This window comes from Diplotaxodon limnothrissa, linkage group LG15, assembly GCF_057381915.1.
Source record: "Diplotaxodon limnothrissa isolate DT_005_m linkage group LG15, D_limnothrissa_male_GT1.1, whole genome shotgun sequence".
In the NCBI taxonomy this organism is placed as follows: domain Eukaryota; kingdom Metazoa; phylum Chordata; class Actinopteri; order Cichliformes; family Cichlidae; genus Diplotaxodon; species Diplotaxodon limnothrissa.
The window spans coordinates 4,162,849-4,183,050 of NC_140610.1; the positions used below are offsets into that span (position 1 = coordinate 4,162,849).

Sequence of the window (20,202 nt, forward strand, 5' to 3'; positions counted from 1 at the left end):
TGGGATCATTGTGTGAGACGCCATGTTAGTCATCCTGTTGAGCTTAGTTAGTGTGTGTGTATATGCCCGCGGTTATACGTGTCCTGACGGCTGCTTCTATTGTGTCCCCAGGAGAGGTGTGGAATGCCAGACAGCAGCCAGCACGGGGAGTGCTGAGACACGGGAGCGGAGAGCACAAAGACACGGACTCGTCAGGGAAGACACGACACGGGAGTCTGGGGAAAATACGGGGATTTATTGTTGTTTTGTACCATACACTGTAAATAAACGCACTGTTCGCACACAGAGCACCACGCCTGGGTGCTCGTTCCCTACACCCCCCACGGTCTGCCAGCTAGACTGTGACAACAGGTTTGAAAAACTTTGTTTTAAAAGCGTGATTCTGATTTATCTGCTCAGATGTTCAGATATAAATGCATGTCCTTCCACACAGCTGCACTCTGTGGTACAGTTAAATCGTTTACATCCAGTCTTGCTTTGTATCATGAATCCAATTTTGCATCCAAATTATGAGAGAAACAGATCTAAGAGACATTGTGGTTGGTTTGGGGGCTCCAGACTAGACTGCTAGTGTAGCAACTTGGGCTTAAGTCACATCTGTATTTGCCTGTAGATCGATGGGAAAGACATTGGAAAATAGGGGCAGAATTTATGGTTGACTACGCACATTTGCTCGAGAAAAAAGAAAAAAAGAAAAAACTGAGTCTTTGGGTAAAAGGTCACAATGTCAATGCATGATCAGATAGTTAGCAACAACAATCGGTTCATAACTACACAGAAAGTGATATTAAGGAAGATCGCAGTGCACAATTACCTCAAAGATGAATGAACATCTGAGGGGTCATCAGTGCAAAAACCATTAGCACTGGTGTGAAGACGTGGAAAAACACAGTGATAAGGTCAGATGAGTCGTTCTTCCCTTATTCTTGACAAGCGAGCGCAGGTCTGAACCCTTGACCTCTACTGTGAGGAGATCTGGCGCCTTTGTTGTGCTGCGTGAGGCGTTTTTCTTAAAAGGGTTGTGTCCACTTGGCCCCTCAATCAATACAAAGCTGTTCAGAGCAACGGGAAAGGTCTTCCATTACAGTGCCCCCATCCATCATAGGGCATGAGGGGTCCTGAATGGACTAAGAGTATAAAAAATAAGATGTCCATCATGTTTTTCATCACAGTTAGTACATCACAAACCTCCTCTTCAATAAATCACGTTTCATGTTTATGTTAACACCAAGATCATGTCTTAAATTACAAAGATTAAATTGCTAAATGTTCTCTGTAAAGAGAACATTTATAGACCATATAGTTTCATATAGTGGAATAAAATGTACTCAAAGGGTACCTGGAGAGGAGTCAGAAAATTGCCTTTGAGCAGCAGAACATATGGGACCACATGAGACAGTGGAAAACAAACCTGATGCTTTATTTGGAGCTTCTTACTGTATGGCAGCCTCTGTTATGTGCTGTAAAAACAAATTGCAGCGCTTCAATTAAGAGCAGAGTTCTTTCAAACTAATCTCAATATCTGACCACTGTGAGGCTGTACGAACGGATGTCTCACCTCCAACAACTGAGAAAACTGATGACAACCTGTTAACCAGTTACATCATCATGCCATCCTTGAAAGCTTTTCTCTGTAAAGAAAGTGACAAATGCAAAAACACCAAAACACCTCAGCCTAACCAGTCCACTTCCCACAGTACAAAGAAAACATTCAAAGTGACGTTGTTGGCGCTGGGTGTTGATCGCCTCCAATAAAAGACGTGGTATTGATTATTGAGTGCATTCATCTCACTTTGCATGTGAGTTTAGGCTGTGAGTGAATGTGACGGACATGTAAGCGCTGAGCTTACTAACCAACAAAATGACTTTTTTGTCTTAATTTTTATTCAGCTGTATTTATGAGCGCTACAGCAAAATAACCGCTTACCGCTGTGTGTAATTACGAGATAAGTGGTATTACAGCTCCGTTAGGTTATAGCTTTATAAATGTCACTGTCTGCTGGCCTGTAGGTTAGAGCAGCAGTCCCCAACCCCCGGGCCTCGGACCAGTACCGGTCCGTGAGTCGTTTGGTACCGGGCCGCAAGAGTTGAGGCTCAGGTGTGAAATGTATGGTTTTCAAGGTTTTTATCGGTTTTCAGTGTTATTTTGTTATCGTTTTTATCATTAACTCGGTTTTCCTGGGTCTTTTCACGTGTGTTATGAATAAATCTTCTTTTTTTCGGTACCGGTACTAGTTTTATTTTGTTGTATTTATCTGCGACACCTTAAAGGCCGGTCCGTGAAAATATTGTCGGGCATAAACCGGTCCGTGGCACAAAAAAGGTTGGGGACCGCTGGGTTAGGGAACTCTGGCAACTGTTGTGCATTTCAACTCTGCCTGAACTAATAAGGCAAGATTAAATATTAAATCGTTGTGACTATTTGCACTAAAAATCTAACCCAGTGTTCAAGATAAGATGAATGATGCTGCTGCTGCACTGGCTTAAAAGTTGCTTTTAACCTTATGTTCTCTACATTCGCACTTTCATATCTCTCTTCCTCTTTGGGTTTCTACATCTCACATTACCTCTGTAGTGCAAAGCAAAGTGGGGCAATCAAATCATTTTTCATGGCAATTCATCCTTTGTGAAACTAACTTGAAGAACCACAGATTCCACCAGCAGGATTGCCAGAGATCTGACTAATAACCCTCGATTACCTGCCAACAAGCCACAACAAATTAATGGTTAATGTGTTGTGTTTTAGTGGGAATTGATGATATGCTTTCTAAGATTACAGTAACCAGCAGTATTAAAAGCAGTATTTTAGTCCTTAACCACCACTGTGACGACAAACCCAAAAGTGATTTGCCGATTTGTGTGATTGCTCGATTTTCTCTGAGGAGCCGATTTGCTGTGATGAAGAACACCTGGCCAAGTTTCAGCTCTGCCTGTCCATGGACCTCTCTTTGTGCTAAGTTTTGGAGTACAAATACTTTGTTGCTGTATAACTGAGAATTTTAAATATTTATTTTTACTTTTATTGTCACAGTATACGGCAGCACACCGTGTGAATGTGTGAAGAGGAGCCAAAATGCAGACACAAAGAACGTGGAAGAAAACTTGAATATTAACAAAAAGCAAGCCGTTTAATATGGCTGATAAAAAAGGTACAAAAGCAAAAGGCAGAGGCACACAGGGAAGAACCTAACTAGAACTAAACTGGAAAAATGAAATGCTGAACAATAAAAACAAAGAACAAAACCTTGAACGTAAAAATATCCAGAGACAAAGACACAAAGTCACTCATCAGCAGCTCGTCTCTAAAGAAAGAAGAAGAAGAAGAAAATCAACACCACCGTCCAGCTGTCAGCACCTAATTGCACACGACATTTAACTTCCACAAGACCTCTTAATGCCCTGGTCACTGTGATATAGCTCAGAGCTCTCAAAGTTGGGTCACTTCTCTTCCAACAGATGAGCCCGTATTTGTATTTGTCAAGAAAATTAACAATTACGTTGTTTTGTTTTGATGGAGTGTGAAAATAGAGATGACAACTGAAGACCTGGGCATTGAAGGTGTTCCTCATTTTTCAGTATAACCTTAAGCATAATAACCATATTAAAAGCGGAATAGGTTACTCATAACTGATAGGAGAAGGTGACCGGTGAAGTTAAAGTTAAATTCATTTTCTGGAATTTTTTTTTTTTCAATTCAATTCAATTCAGTTTTATTTATACAGCACATTTATACAACAACAGTTACCTCAGAGTGCTTTAAATTGTAAGGTAGACCCTACAAGAATACATGCAGAGAAAACCCAACAATCATATGACCCCCTGTGAGCAAGCACTTTGGCGACAGTGGGAAGGAAAAACTCCCTTTTAACAGGAAGAAACCTCCAGCAGAACCAGGCTCAGGGAGGGGCGGGGCCATCTGCTGCGACCGGCTGGGGTGAGAGAAGGAAGACAGGATAAAGACATGCTGTGGAAGAGAGACAGAGGTTAATAACAGGTATGATTCAATGCAGAGAGGTCTATTAACACACAATGAGTGAGAAAGGTGCCTGAAGAAGAAATACTCAATGCATCATGGGAATCCCCCAGCAGCCGACACCTATTGCAGCATAACTAAATAAAATAAAATGTGAATAAATTATCCAAAATCGAAAAAATGCAGAAAAATAACCATGGATCTCACTAGTTAACAAAGCTTATGTCACTAAGATTATATTTAGGCATAACATTATTTTATTAGTAAGTCCTACTCTTTACCTCAAGCAACCCTCCCTCGAGCTCACACTGGTCACGAGACCCCTTTCTAAAGATGTTCATAGATTTATACTTTAAAGCTCAACGTCATCCACAAAAATGTGCCCACATGTGAGTCAAATGATGCTGAACACAAAAAAGGAAAATCCAATCTGCAATTTATAAACCTGTGATCTATGAATTTCAAACCATCCTTAATTGACAGCACCTGCGCTACACGTGTCTATGTGAACGATTTCAGGAAGTTTAGTGTTGAGCAGAAATGGAGCGAAAGAAAAAGGGAAACGTTTTGGAAGACGATGTAGGTTTGCTTGGCCATTCTAGGCCTGCTGCAGAAGGAAGGGTTTAGTTATAGTGTCTCTGACTCCTCCAGTGACTGCCACTTTATTTCCTCATTCATACGGTCAATATCAAGGCACATTGGAGCTCATTCATCTTCAGAGGTTTATATCTACCCAGAGGAATCTTGGTTTGGAGAAAGCAATTTCAGTCTACCCCAGCTGTTAAGACCTTTTGATGCATTTTGTCACCTGAAAATGAACAGGAAAAAAGTATCCTGCCTCCTTGCCTTCCTTGAAGATTGAGAAATAAGTGCTCTTGGGGGCTTTTTGACAATAAAAAACTGGTATAATGAGCATGTTAGTATATCAGTATTTTAAAGGCTCCCCCTGGAATTTGCCACGTGATGTTTTAATGTGATGTCTTAATAAGATGAACCATACTCCTCCTTATCTGTAGTTTGCACCCTGGCTTTAGCTCAGCAGACTCATGTTAGTTTACTTGACTATTAAAACATTTCTAATATTTAAAAAGATGGTATTTTGTCCAATTACTTTTCATCCCCTGAAAACTGTTTACACAAAAGTATATTTAAAATACATTGTGGTTATGTACAGAGGCAAAATTACTTTGGTAATTTTAACCAGGTGTTCTTCATCACAGCAATTTTAAGCTATTAAATCTACTGTGCCAGTTTTTAATGGATCTCGTGCTACATATTATAGCAGTTCATGTTGTGTAATTTTACATTGCAGTCTTACTCTGAGTAAGCAAAAGTTAACTGTAGGGCCGGATCTACAGTGGGGCAAGGGGGGGGGGCAGCTGCCCCCTGCTCTAGAGCCTTGCCCCCTCAACTTTTATGTCTATTAGCCTAAAAGTGATAGCTGAAATTAGTCCCTTTTCTGTATTTGTTTTCTGTATTTATTTTTGTATTTATTTTGTATGTATTTGTGTTTATTTTGGGGAACTTTTTCTTATCTTGTTTACACAGAAACAATTATCTTTGTTCTACCAGAAGAAATAATGATACAATAAATATTTTGTTGACTCCATTTACATAAAGGGGATTTTCAGATACTTCACTGAAAACAACAAAGCAAAATTTGAGAACAGGATATTTTGTGTCTAATTGGTAAAAGGTTGAGTTTTTTTTTTTTACTTGTATATTTATTTATTTACTTTGTGGTCTCTGGCTAGCTCCCACACTCTCACCTAACTCAACCTGAAGCTAACATAAACCTGTTTTCCCGTTTTGACATCTAACGCTCAGTGACACCACGGCACTGGAGACGCTGGATGATCCTCTCTTTACGCATCATCACCCTGACAACACACGCTGGCTGCAGGCACGAGGCTTCAGCCGGTACGCGTCTCAGCTTCATTCCTGAGGACAGATGCCTCTGACACCGGAGCGCAGCAGCAGCAGAGGCGCAGTCTGACTCTTCTCCGCTTCGTCGGGATCGCATGAGGATCACTTTTCTTTTATCTTGGTTACTGATCATTGTTTTCATGGATAAGTACACCTCTGCTTTATCACCGGCGCTGGACATCGGCACGGGCTGCTACCTGCTGGTCTTAAGTAAGTTGAAAATCGCACTTAAACTAGAAACAATGACAGTTTATGGTTTTTGAATGCTTCCCATCTCTGATCATCTTAATCCTGTCTGGGAATATACTCTTCAATAGCATTGACTTATTCTCCCGGCTTTGGAGACCTAAACTGAATTAAAAGAGCGTGATCTTTTTTTTATAATCCATTTTGCGCACACGAGTTCAAAGCAGCTTTCTGAGAAAATACTGGGAAAAAAATATAATCTCATGATACTGAAAATGCGTGCAGAACAGAATAAAGTCAGCGGACCGAAAATGTGACAGACGTTTTGCAAAGTCACAGGAGACCTAACGTTTTGCTTAAATCTGAAATCTCCCACACCCACCCTCCACACCGTCATTTAGAAGGTTAGAGTAAGTTTGTGTGGTGTGTAGTGTATTTGCATGAAATCTGTTTGGTACAGTCAGGTAAGGAGAACAGTGGTCTTAGGTTTCAGAGAATATATAATATAACTTTCAGAATAATCCTAAGTGACAGAAGTAAGTCTTCAACCTTGTATGCCGCCCTTTATATAAGATCTTAGATTCTGTGTTTACTAAAATAGTTTATTTAAAAGAAAAACTACAGCCTTCAGGATGGGGGTGGAGGAGGTTATTATTACTTATGTTTGGGATATTATATATCATTACAGTGACAGACATGGACGAGGCCGAGGTAAACACTACCATCATTCACTTATCATTACCTGCCTGTCACCAATGAACGGAGGTCAGAGAGGATGCTGCTCCTCAAGGTGCTCCAAATGCGTGCAGTGGCTGTGATGACAGAAAAAGGTGGAAGGAGGTCCTGGGGTGCAGGAGGGTTAGAAGAATTATGGAAACACAGCTGTGAGGCATTTCCTTGCTTTTTATTGAGAACTGATGCCAGGGGCCATATTTAAAATGAAAATTTGAAATGACGCCAGACAGAAACTGGGAAGAAAAAAATCTTACCAAAGGGGCACTTATCAGGTGAGAGACCAAAGGGGGTGTGGTCGGTCTGTGCATGTGCAGACTTAATGTGCAGGGATAATTCTGGTGTCCAGCCTGCTGGTAAAGACTTTAAAAACATAGAAATCTCCACAAAGCTACTGTGATCTCCTGATCAATAAGACGGACAGAAGCACAGAGACTCAGTCATCCTCCTGCTATTTCGCACAGTTTATCTGCCTGGAAATGCATCATTAAGCAGTAAGTCTACTGCACAACCAAAGATAGACTGATAGATTGAAATAATAGAGGGTGGAGAATAGCAGCCGAGGACAAAGACCACCGGCCCTTTCATCCACTGATGGCAGGATTTATGAAGCAAAGCAGCAGAGGTTCATAATCCAAATGTTTGAGGTTTGATGTATTGAATTGGTTCTTCTAATGGACAAAAACAGTTGGTGTAGTTGTTCTGTCTGGGAACCACATTCACCTCATACCTGCAGGTCATCCCTGCTGATCTTTCTGTTATCCAGCATGAGAAATGTGTGCCTTATTTTATTTTTGTGCTGCATTTTGCATTTAGAATCAAACATGATTTCAGAATGTAGCTGGCCTTTCATGTGTTTTTAGGTGGTGACGTGGTGGGATTGGGAGGACAGCAATGCTTTGCAATGCTTTGAGATAAAAACATAGATGAGCTGTAGTTTGTAGTCTGACAGATTGTGCTACAGGGAAGCTGGATAAATAATGCAAGCTAAGAGAAGTTAGAGAAAGATAAACCGTGCTGTGTTTTGATGCTGGATGATTAATACAAAGCCTGGTCTGATTTCATTTCTGTTCGGTTCTCTGCTGCCCACAGGGGGGGAAATACACTATATAGGGCTTAATCAATCACTTCCACTGAAATCAGTCCCGACACCATCGCTCTGCTTCTGGTTATGAGGCAAGTTTCTTCCCAGAAAATTTCACACAAATACAGACAAATTATATCCAGTGATTGAAGTCATAGTCACATCACAGGAACAGAAAAACAGCACATGTGTGCAGGGAGACGTCCATGTGCACACTCATAAAAGCTGCTAAAAGGCTAAGAAAAGTTTAGTAACAGTTTGAATTCCCCCCTAATAATGATAGAAGACCAAGTTAGCTACAGCTGCATTAAAGTAATCCGATTGACTTCCTATTCTAAACCATTCTACTCCAACTGTTTGTAGTACAGTCCCTTTATCCTGATGTTCCCACACAGTGTCTACACCCTTGACTTTGTGCAGAATGGCCAAAGATTAAAAAAAGAAAATTAATTCCCTTTGGATTCAAATTAGCCCTTGCATTGTTTAAAGCATGCCTGCTTAGAAACAAAAGGATCCTATGTTTATCTGTGAGGGTTAAACACTAAAGACCTTTACCGGGGCGAGGTCTACAGGGGACCCAAACAAAAGGATGACCATTTATTTGACTTGCACGAACAGTTAAGGATACTAAAAGAGTCAGAGATAACATCTGACGAGCAGCATGAGGAACAGGAGCATGAAACACCATGAACAAGACTACAGACACAGAGGGATGATTAAACAAAAGCAGAGGCAGATGCAGTTAAGGTGGGGCAAACAATCACAACGACGGGACCACAAAGGGATTTTCTCATTTCTGTAATTTGCACCTCCTTGTTCCCTCTGTCCTCCGTTTTTTTTCCTGTGACCTGGATGTCAGTCTTATTATTCCACATCGAAGGATGTTTTAGTTCCTCAGTCTGTTCAGTCTGGTGGGCAAATGGTTGCCAAGGAAGCTATAGTCAAAGATCCACAGGTGTATCCTTTGCAGATGTGCTTTTACATTTTTTAAAAATCTTTTTACAATTTTTACAAACAAAAAGCGACAGTGCAGTGGGAGAAAGACTCTTAGAACTACCCATCCTTTCTATTAATGTTGTAGCTTAACTCAAATAAAATCATCAAACTTTGTACCCTTGAAAAAAAAAGGAGCTGCGTCTTTACATTGTCCCATGTTGTGACCTTTAAGCAAAAGTCACCCTAAATATAAAACACGCTGTTACTTCTTCTCCTACGTGTCGATGCTGTACCAGTAGACCATTATTAAGCCATGTATGGATTAGGATGAAAACAGCCTCTTCATCTGTCTGTCTAAATCTAACAGTAAGGGCTGTCATACCACTATATAATTGACCCCTTTTCATTTACCCCTGTGTGTATCCATAGATCACAAATGCTGCTGCAGTTGGATCTCTACAGGTCTTTCTCACATCCAGTCTGTCCAGGAGGGACACATGTTTTCAAACCTACTGCTTCTTCTTTTGTCTGCTTCCTTTAGGGGTCACCACACTGGATTATCTGCCTCCACCTCACCCCTTCCTCTCTGTCACATCACCATTCTGCATGTATTCCTTCACTACATCCATGAATCTCTGTGCAGTCTTCCTCTTTTCCTTCAGTTTGGCAACTCCATGCTCAGCATCCGTTGTCCATTATATCCATGTGCTTCATCTGCATGTGTCCAAACCTTCTCCATATTGAAAGAAGACAGTGCACCATGCAGCTTCAACAACTCTTTCTCATGTCTTTATTGTATGGCTCATTAATCCTTCTGTAGCTCCTACAGCTTTGCACGTCCTCCTTGTTCATAAAAACTGGAATCAGTGTTAAACAACCTGGTCCACTGTGCTTTCTCCTAGACATCTCCATAGCTCCACAGGACCAACCAGCTTTCCACTTTTCATCCTCTTCATAGCTGCCCTCACTTCCTCATTACTAATCCTCTGCAGTTACTGAATCAGGAAGTGCAGAGGATTAGTCAGGAGGAAGTGAGGGCTCCTCTCATTTTCTTCATTCATCAGCTCCTTAAAGTACTCCTTCCTCTATCTTTAACCCTGGAGAAACCATGGGGTCAAATTTGACCCCATGGTTTCCCTAGTAAACCAATGGGGTCGGATCTGACCCCATGGGTTCTCCAGGGTTAAGCACCCTAACCTCCTGCACGTCCTTTCCAGTTCAATCTCTTGCTAGCCAATTGATACAAATCTTTTTTTCCTTTCTTAGTGTCCACATACAACGCACTTAAAGTCCGTTCCTTTGCCACCCCTCTCTTTGCTGTGTGCATAGCCTCCCAGTACTCCTGTATACTTTTTGCATCTCCCTGACTATCCCATTTTTTCTTTGCTAACCTGTTCCTTTGAATACTTTCCTGCACAGCCTCGTTCCACCACCAAGTCTTCTTCCTTCTGCTCAGAGGATACACAAAACACCTTCTTGGCAGTTTCTCTCACCACTTCAGTTGTACTGTCCCAGCCATCTGTTATCTCTTACCTACCACCCAACTACTCTGTGTAACATTTTACCTTCTTTAACCTCCTCCATTTAATTCACTCACTTCCTCTCCTTCCAGAGTCGTCCTACAGACTACTGTCTAGCTGCCGAGCTACATTCTTCCCTCACACCAGCTTGCAGTCTCTTTTCTCTTTCACATTACACTTTCTCCAGGATTTAGTCCAGCTGCCTCCACTCTTACACATCACCCTATGTTCCTCCCTCTTCTTGAAGCATGTGTTCACCACAGAAAAAAATCCACTACCGTCTGTTGAGGAGAGAAATCCTTCTGCCTCTGTCTTCTTAAACCATCACCACCCTCTCCCCCTGGCGACACTCTCTACCACTTCATCCAAGTTAGTGTAGAATTCCTCTTTCTCATGTAACTAGCATCTAACTTGTGGGGCATATGCACATTCATCGTCACCTATACAATTTTCAGCTTCAAACTCATGATCCTGTCTGACTTTTTATTCCCCTCCACAACATTATGCATGCACTCTTCTTCTAACCATCAACCAAATCCATAAAGCAAGTGGTAAAACAGAATTTTCCCTGGGATTGATCACCGATGTGGTGGGTGGAATTAATGTGACTGTGTGTCTGTATTTCATAACCCTTCCCTCATTTGTATTATAACTGGTTATAATGTGGGTTTTCTAAACATAACTCCTCCAGCCATTAATTCAATCATGAGATAGTGGGTGTGTAGCTAAGACAAACTCTATTTGCAGACATATGGGATGATGTTACATGTCGCCATTGATTCTTTTTTGTTTGCAGAGAGCAGTTAAAGCCACTTGAAAGTAATTTGCAGTGAGCTGGAAGTTGATCGGGTCACTGGGCTTTGAGCTTAAAAAGTCCCAAAGGAGATCTTACATAAAATCAAGAGTTCCTGTGTAGGGAGACTGTCAGAGAATCTCCCTTCACGACGAAGGAGTCTGTCTTAGTGCTGGATATACACAGAAGTGCATTTATGCTGTTAGTTTTGTCATCTGTTTGTTTCCCTGAGGTTGCTTCCAGCAAAAAAAATCAATGCAATATTTTGTTCAGCAAGACAGGGCATGAACGTTATATGAAAACAATGTATACCTGCTATCTAACAGCCAGTAGGTGGGCGAAATATTGTATGAAGTCAAGGAAAGTTGGGAAACGGCTCATCACTTGATTTAAAACCTCAATAAAAATCTTTCTAATCAGTTTATGGTTTAATTGCTTGTTTCAACTCTTATTAAATAAACATTATGTTCATGTTGTAACCTCCAGTATGATTTAGAGTCAAACAGAAAAAAAAGCAGGATCCTTTAGGGCTTATTGAACCTGTGACTGAGAAATTACTACCTTATAAGTGTCTTCAACTTATGAGCTTGATCCACCTCTCACTCATCCATCCATCCATCCATCTTCTTCCGCTTATCCAGGGCCCGGGTCACAGGGGCCTAAGCAGAGAATCCCAGGCCTCCCTCTCCCCAGCCACCTCCTCCAGCTCATCCGGAGGAACATCAAGGCATTCCCAGGCCAGCTGTGAGATAAAATCTCTCCAGCGTGTCCTGGATCTGCCCAGGAGATCCAGGACACGCTGGTCTGCCAGGAGCGGAGCCCCTGGCAGACCGATTCCCGGCTACCAAGACCTCTCACTCATGATGTCTGATTTTAAAAATATATGCGGCCATAATGCTGAACTCCTCTTAAGACAATGGACTTCTGCAACATTAAAGTAGTCCTTCAAGCGCTAAGACAGAAGCAGGTGCAGGAAAGGAGTTTCTTGGTGTTCTAGTTTACGGGGAAAGGTTAACAAGATTACCCACAGTAGAAGAGAGTGAGAGGAAAGTACACAGTGCTCTAAGCTGAGGTTGCTCAGGAATAATCCTCACCTCTGGAAACTGTTTCATGTTCAAGCCAAGGAGCAGACGTGGCACACTATAGGCTAGCTCTAATTACAGCCTGAAGCTCAGCAGGTCATCATTCAGCATCTGGACATTTTTCACATTTTTCATGTTCTCCACCTTTTGACATCAGTTAATGGATTCTTAGTCAGTCACATTTCTATTACTGCTCTAGAGGTGAATGCCACCTAACAGTCTGCAGGTGTTGTCATGGCAGCTGATGTCAAGCATATGAAGTGTACTGGAAAACTATCTCTCTGAAATACACGGGCATTGATCCAAATCTACCAACCGAACCTCACAGTTCAACACTGCGGAGGCTGTGAAGAAAGCTGATTATACATGAGCACTTTAAAAGCACTTCAACACAATGTGTACACTTCTCTCCTCCCCTGCAGAACATTTTATTGTCACTTTTCTTTTTAGATATTATCCATCCTCATCAGTTCATTCTCTTAGCCATTGCTTTACCATGACTGTGAGACCAGCATCAAAAGCTGATCTAGCAACAAATATTTGTGCCTCCTTTTAAAAAATCCCATCTCTGAGAAAAGGTGTAATCACCATGGTTATTTCCCCACATCGGTGATTTTTTAAACCTTTGTTGTCCTTTTGTTCTCTGCCAAAAACAGAAGCTAGGCTCTTCTTTCTACACTAATCACAGCGATAATCACCGTATACGTTCACCAATTTCACCGATCTGGCAGGAAATTCATCAAATCACCCACTCCAGTGAATACAAGCTTACAGTCTTACAAACTTTCTTCATGTGCAAGGCTGCTAGGCAAGGTCAAGTTCACATGTTGAGAGATACAATGGCGGCTTTGTGCTGAGGAAAACAAAAGAGAGGCAACAGAGTTAGCGTTAATCTGTGTCTGACGTAATCATGACTTCTTTCTGCTTGAAATGTGAAAGAAATAAGTACTGTTATTTTCAGCTTTGAGCGCCTGCCAATGCCCTAACATTATGGTTTTCTTTCTGTGGTTGTTTTCTGTATTACTGAGAGGTCAGAGGTAAAAGATTACCCTTATATGTGAATATTTAACAGTGTGATAAAAACAGTATTGTTCAGATAGCTCAAATAGACGTACAATGTTTTAAGTAATATCCTTATTGGCCTTTAGACTAAACGGCAGACGTGAATAGTTCTTCAGGCTATGGTCAGATGCTGGTTGGCCTATTTCAAAAACATCTTGTGTTTATCAGGAAAATAATCCCCTAAAGGTTTAATGGGGCAAATGTCATAGTGAGTTTAATGAAACACAGATTTGCCTGAGGTGTGGAAACTGATGTGCAAAATGCTTCACCTTATCTCCGTCTCCGTCTTATACATCTGCTCCAGAAATGCAGGGAGACGAGAGGATAGAGTCAGAAACAACAACTAACACTACCTTATCTATTTTTTTTTTTTAAGATTTCATTAAGATTTCTGTAAATAGAGAATGGAAAAAAATCAATGTGTGGTCAAAAGATACCCAAAAAAGAAAATTCCTTCCTTTAAAACAGTACATTGTAACGTTTTCCTACTGATGGATTTATTTATTTATTTATTTTAAACTGTGCTGCAGATGTGATTTTGCAGCAATTATTTTACAGAAGATAATAAATAAATATAGAGGAGTAAAAAGTGACGTATTTATCTCTGAATTGTGGTCTAAGCGTATAAACTAGTAATAAAAAAGCACCTCACACAAACCTTGAAGCTGCACTTAGGTGCTCGCCTGACTTTTACCTTCCATTATAAAAGAAAAGGTCAAATCATTTTGTAATGGGCTGTGAGGCTGTTTAAAAAGATTAGCATTGTGTGTCATTTGCAGGCAGCCAGTGGGTAAAGCTGTCCTTCTTCCTTAGTTAAACCTCTACCGTGGATTCAATAAACGATGTAACGACAGTGTGGTCGCACTCCTCTCCAGAGAAACAAATCCAACATCCATCCAGAGTCTTGTGTTTTTACACAGATCAGGATCATTGTTAATGCACTGTGTGTTTAACCTGTGTGTCAGTGTATGTGCTTATATGCACTTCTTCAAACACAGGGGAACAGTAATGTGGACCTCACACGTACCGCAATCAAGGCCAGTGAATGCTGATTATTGTTGTTGTTAAATCATCTAACAGCTAAAGGACAAATTTGACATAATTTAACGCACGATTAATATGCATCCAAAGGCATCAACCACTTTAAACACCTTTGCAGACGGCATGTGTGTTTGTGTAGCTAGACTTCTATTCATTATATCATCTTCTCCTCTTCCTCTGTATCCCAGCTGTGCTCTCCATTGTGGGAAACCTGCAAGTCCTTATCGTGGCATTCAAAAGGTCGTCCAGGATGAAACCGCCGGAGCTGCTGAGTGTGAATCTAGCCATGACAGACCTGGGAGCAGCTGTCACCATGTACCCTCTAGCTGTGGCGTCTGCCTGGAGCCATCGCTGGCTTGGGGGAGATGTTTCCTGTGTCTATTATGGCCTGGCAGGATTCTTCTTTGGCATGGCCAGCATCATGAACCTCACCATCTTGGCTGTTGTGCGCTTGATTGTGTCCCTCAACCTGCAGTCACCTAGTAAGTAATTCAGGGCTGACAAAAATACTGTTTCCAAAGATGCTCTTCCCACATCTGCCTCTTTTCATGTATGCATAGAACCGGCAGAGAGGTCACAGACAAGAGCCATGCTGTCAAATATAAAAGAGAATTAATGGAAATAAAAATCTTCTTACCTTTGTATTACATACCATCCGCAATGTTTTCTAATTGTTTGAAGGTAGAAACATCTCGCTCACGTCCATATGTTTAAACCTGTTTTCAGTGTAACTGTGTAACAGAGTTTTTGCGTTTTAACATAAAGGCAACTGTTTTTGTGTTTCGGTGTTTAATAAATAAAACTAAATTATTTCTATGCATGTGATATGTGATTTAAGAAATATAGGATCTTATCTAAGCTCTGCCATTTAACTGCATATAAGAAGGAGAAAGCAACTGTTCTCTTTATTTCTCACTGCAGGGGAGAAAATCAGTTGGAAGAAGGTGAAGATGCTGTGCCTGTGGTCCTGGCTGTATGCTTTGATCTGGGCTCTGTTTCCCATAGTGGGCTGGGGTCGATACGGCCCAGAACCCTTTGGCCTGTCCTGCTCACTTGCCTGGGGCCAGATGAAATATGAGGGATTCTCTTTTGTTATCTCCCTGTTCTTCTTCAACCTGGTCATGCCTACTGTCATCATCCTCTGCTGCTACTTTGGCATCGCCATCAAACTCTATTTCACCTACAAAAAGTCGATGCACAACAGCCACAGAATCCCCAACATCGTCAAGCTCCATCGGAGGCTGTTACTAGTGAGTCGCTCTTTACTGAAGATTATAAAGATCTGAAACTGTAGTTTGCTTTAAAGGGTTAAAATTCTGAAAATTGTTGAATATTTGATCATCGAGAGAGACGGTTCATCCAGTCAGCACTATACCCTGTGGTTTGGTCAACCAATGGCTTGATGTTAGTTAAGTTCCCTCCTATTCCTTTCTCAGAATCAGTTCATTTTAATTTTTTTAGGACTGAAAAGCACATTTAACCTCGTTGTTGAAAACTTTAAGCCAATCCATTTTACACCCACAAGTGTCACAATCTGGAGCCAAATGTAAGCATACCTTCTGTCTATGGTTTAATTAAGAGGCACTAAAAAAGAACTGGTCCTTATCAGGTTTTAAAATTAGGTAAACCATATGACATATTACACCATGTCATTATTTATTGAACAAAACCTAAGCAACAGTGCAGAAGCAGTGTGTCAAAAAATTAGGAAAACCCCATCGCCTCTGTCAGTGCGCCCCTGAGCGGCTGTGGCTACAATGTAGCTGCCATCACAAGTGTATGAATGTGTGTGTGAATGGGTGGATGACTGGATGTGTAAAGCGCTTTGGGGTCCTTAGGGACTAGTAAAGCACTATACAAATACAGGCCATTTACCATTGATGTTGAAGCACCTTAAGCAGCAATTACATCAAATGGTTTTCTGTATGACTTTTTCAGTCTATCACAATGCTGAGGAGGAATTTGCCTCACTCTTCTTTCAGTTCAGTGAGGTTTGCAGGTATTTGTTTATGCACAGCTCCTTTAAGGTTAAACCACAGAATTTAATTTGGGTTGAGGTCTGAGTTTTGACTGGACACCTTGACACCATCGCTACACCTTGATATGTGTGCCTTCGGCCATTCTTTTGGAGATTTGCTGCCGTGTTTGGGATCACTGTCCTGTTGCACGACTCATTTTCCATCAGGCAAATGGCCTCAACCTTGACTCTAGAGCACTTTGGTATACAGGTACTTCATGCTTAACTCGGTGACTGCAAGGTGTCCAAGTCCTGTGGCAAGAAAATGAATCCAAATCATGAACCTGCCACCACCGTGCTTGACAGTTTTTCACACACGGCTTCTGCATTTAGGCTTAGTTTTTATTAAGTAATGCCATGACTTTTAAGACTTTCTAAGAACCAGATCATTCTTATTATGTCCCAATATGTAAAACCTGAGAATTGATAGGGTTTTTTTTCTAACCATAACTAAATCAGTGACGCTCCCAATCATAATCCAATGAAATTCTTGCCTTGTCTTTGTTTTCATCGACTTTGAGAGTTTTTTGCTGACTTTATCTTCCTGTTTTATTTCAGATTGCTGTTTTGATCAGTATAGGCTTTATATGCTGTTGGACACCCTACGGTTTGGTAAGCCTGTGGTCCATTTTCCGTGACAGCAGCACCATCCCACCTGAAGTCAGCCTGCTGCCGTGCATGTTTGCAAAGAGCTCTACTGTTTACAACCCTGTGATCTACTACTTCTTCAGCCAAAGCTTCAAAAGGGAGGTCAATCAGCTGTCGTGGCTGTGTTTATGTTGTAAGCCGTGCAAAGTCTCCAACACGATCAGTGACAACAATATTTACATGGTTAGTGCTAGCATCAAGCCCAAAGAACAACCACGATCTACCTTGCAGGAGATCACAGAATCCAAGTCAGTGACTTTGGGTTGAAAGACTGGTTTGTTTTTTGGAGCACACTTGAGAACAAAGACTGAAAATAATGTGTTATCAAGACAGACAGAAGTTTTTTTGTTTGTTTCTTTCCAAACGGTGTGTGGCAGAGGTGTGGACTCGAGTCACATGACTTGGACTCGAGTCAGACTCGAGTCATTAATTTTATGACTTTAGACTTGACTTGAAAAAATGTTCTAAGACTTGTGACTTGACTTGGACTTTTACACCAATGACTTGGGACTTGAATTGGACTTGAACCGGTTTACTTGAAAAGACTTGATATTTTACCCCAAATATAAAATTTAACATGCATATTATATAGAGATTGAAAATGTGACGTCATTCACGGGTAGAACCGCAAAGGATTCTGGGAACTCGTGGCAAGCGGTACTAGCGCACGCAGGCTTTCAATTAAAATCAGTTATACAGCGATAAAAAGAAACACAAAAATGTCAAGAAGCTGTTGTGTTATTAACTGCAATAGCCGGTCGCATGACAGCCACGGGAAGCCGACGGGTAAAGAGATCGGTTGTTATCGGATTACGTCGTTGAAGAGAAATTGTTCATGTTTCCGAAGTAACAAAGATGCAACGGATGGCCTGGATTGCAGCCATTCAAAGACCAAATATAACGTCCCAGAACACTCCAGCTCACAGGTTAGTCTGCTCCAAGCATTTACACAAAGGTCAGTGTTTTTTAGTAGTTAATACGTCATTTTCATAACATAATTGGTGATATAGGTTACAAGCAAGAACAGAAATTGTCGCGCTATGCTCCTTTGTTTATTGTGCATAAATAGTGAATTGTCCTGACACAATATTGCGTTTCGCTTCTGTTATTATGGTACATTGACAAAAACATATACTTTTATTCACAGGATAAAACAGGTTTTTTGTATCACTAATTGTCCAGTACGATTACAGCATATATTGTTGTCACTGCTACATTTCTGTGATGGGTACCAGAAATTATTTCCACTACTAATTAATTACCGTTGAGCTCAAAGGTTATATTAATAAACGGTTAACGAATGTATATTTATGACGACGATTTGTGAGACTGGTAAACTTATGATACGTACGATGGTCTTTCGTTCTACACGGTGCATTTCAAGGTCCTGCACCCATCCGGCGGTAAACTGTACCTGGGCTTGTTGCAGTGACCGGAAGTTACTAAACTTCATGAGTGTATGCACTCACTCCAAGAACCGTATAATTATAAATATGCATATAAATATGCTACGATGAGATAGCTGACTTCATCTAACTAGCAAATGTTGTCCAGGCTACGTTGGTGATGCAGTTTTTTTTTAAATTATATTTTTTTTAAAATATCATTTATTTATGTATGATATTTTTGTCATGCGATTTTAAAGCCGGTCCTACAACCGCATCCAAGAATAACATGCAGCTTATCTCAGAACTGTCGGTGAAAATTATTCTTGGAGCTAGGTTTAATTGAGCTGCATTTTAAAGAGGTGCAATTTCACAATTTGTGTATATTTTCTAAGTTCACTATTTTGTCATGTGTTGAGAAAAACACAGATTTAAAAATTACATGGTCTAATATTTACATTTAGCATATAACTGCAACATTATTTTTTCGTTTGTTTTTTTTAAAGACTCGAAAGGACTTGAAATTCAAAGTTTCAGACTTGTGACTTGACTCGGACTTTTACACCAGTGACTTGAGACTCGACTCTGACTTGCCTGACATTACTTGAGACTTGACTTGAGACTTGAGGATAAAGACTTGAGACTTACTTGAGACTTGCAAAACAATGACTTGGTCCCACCTCTGGTGTGTGGTATTATACCACAGCAGGGTAATACTTGGCCTTTTTCTGACTGGCCATGACATGTGGGAGGATGTGTTTGCACAATGTATTAAATGCTGTGAATGTGGAGCCAACAAAAGCTGTAATATAGAGTCAAATTTGTGCTTACAGTTGGTGAAACCCTGCTATGAGAGACGTTTCAGAGACAGAGCTGCTGAGCACACCCGTGCCCTTGAAGAACTCACCACAGTAAACATCTTTTTGTTATTTACTACATATACACACAAACACAATGAGATGTGAAAGAGGCAGAGGAGTGAGAAGACAATCAACTGCGACATATACTCAAACTGTGCAAATGTGCACTCTGCAGCAATGTAGGTTTTGAACAATCAAAACTTAGGGCCACTCTTTTTATTGTTGTCACCACATTTTACTGCAGTGTTTCCCACAGGCTGTTACCAGTGGGAATGCATTATTATAGGGGAAGGTTGTTTTCCATCCAGTTTATAGATATAAAAGCCAAATGCCCAATGCTACAAACTTTCAATAGATGCTACACTTTCCCAGTGTTTCCAAATACTCGGCACATTTCAGCCTGATGTTCCCTTTTAACTTTTAACCAAGAATAGCTGATCCCTATTTTACACTCCCTGGCTTTAAGTCCCAACCAGTAGTGTGAAGAAGACTGAATTAATGATTGTTGAGAAAGGTGGCTCCTTCATTTAAAAGTGAGATATAAACCAAAGGTTGCGCAGAAAAATACAACAAAAACCTTGATCATAGCAAAGAAAAGGTGATTTTTTACTTCAAAGTGGACCTATTCTGCTTTTCCTGATCATGTCACATAAACTGTTTTGGTAGTGGATGCTCCAATTAAACATGGCCAGAGTTTCAAATACTGGGTTCAACTGAAGTCCTGGTGAACCAAAACACTGTCCTAAATGTCCAACTTGTTTCTCTTTTCTTGGATCTGTTTGATGTCAGAGAGAGAGAACATGGTGGCCCTAATTCTCCTCCATATCTCAGACACACAGATCTCACTGCGAGAACAGTAGCACATTTGAGAGCGGCAGCCAATCAGAAGAAAGCTGGCTTAAATGGAGGGTTGTTTTTGAACTGTGAAATGTGGAAAGCAAGAGCTAGCTCTGGAGT

General features: G+C 40.8%; 1 protein-coding gene across 1 annotated transcript; it reads left to right on the forward strand.

Moving 5' to 3' along the window:
• Positions 1-6,039: 6,039 nt before the first annotated feature.
• On the forward strand, positions 6,040-17,267 carry opn8b (opsin 8, group member b). Its single transcript, XM_085373284.1, has 4 exons — positions 6,040-6,109; positions 14,524-14,817; positions 15,257-15,585; positions 16,911-17,267. The coding sequence occupies exons 1-4, from the start codon at positions 6,040-6,042 to the stop codon at positions 17,265-17,267; spliced, it is 1,050 nt and encodes a 349-aa protein (XP_085229410.1).
• Positions 17,268-20,202: the final 2,935 nt, after the last annotated feature.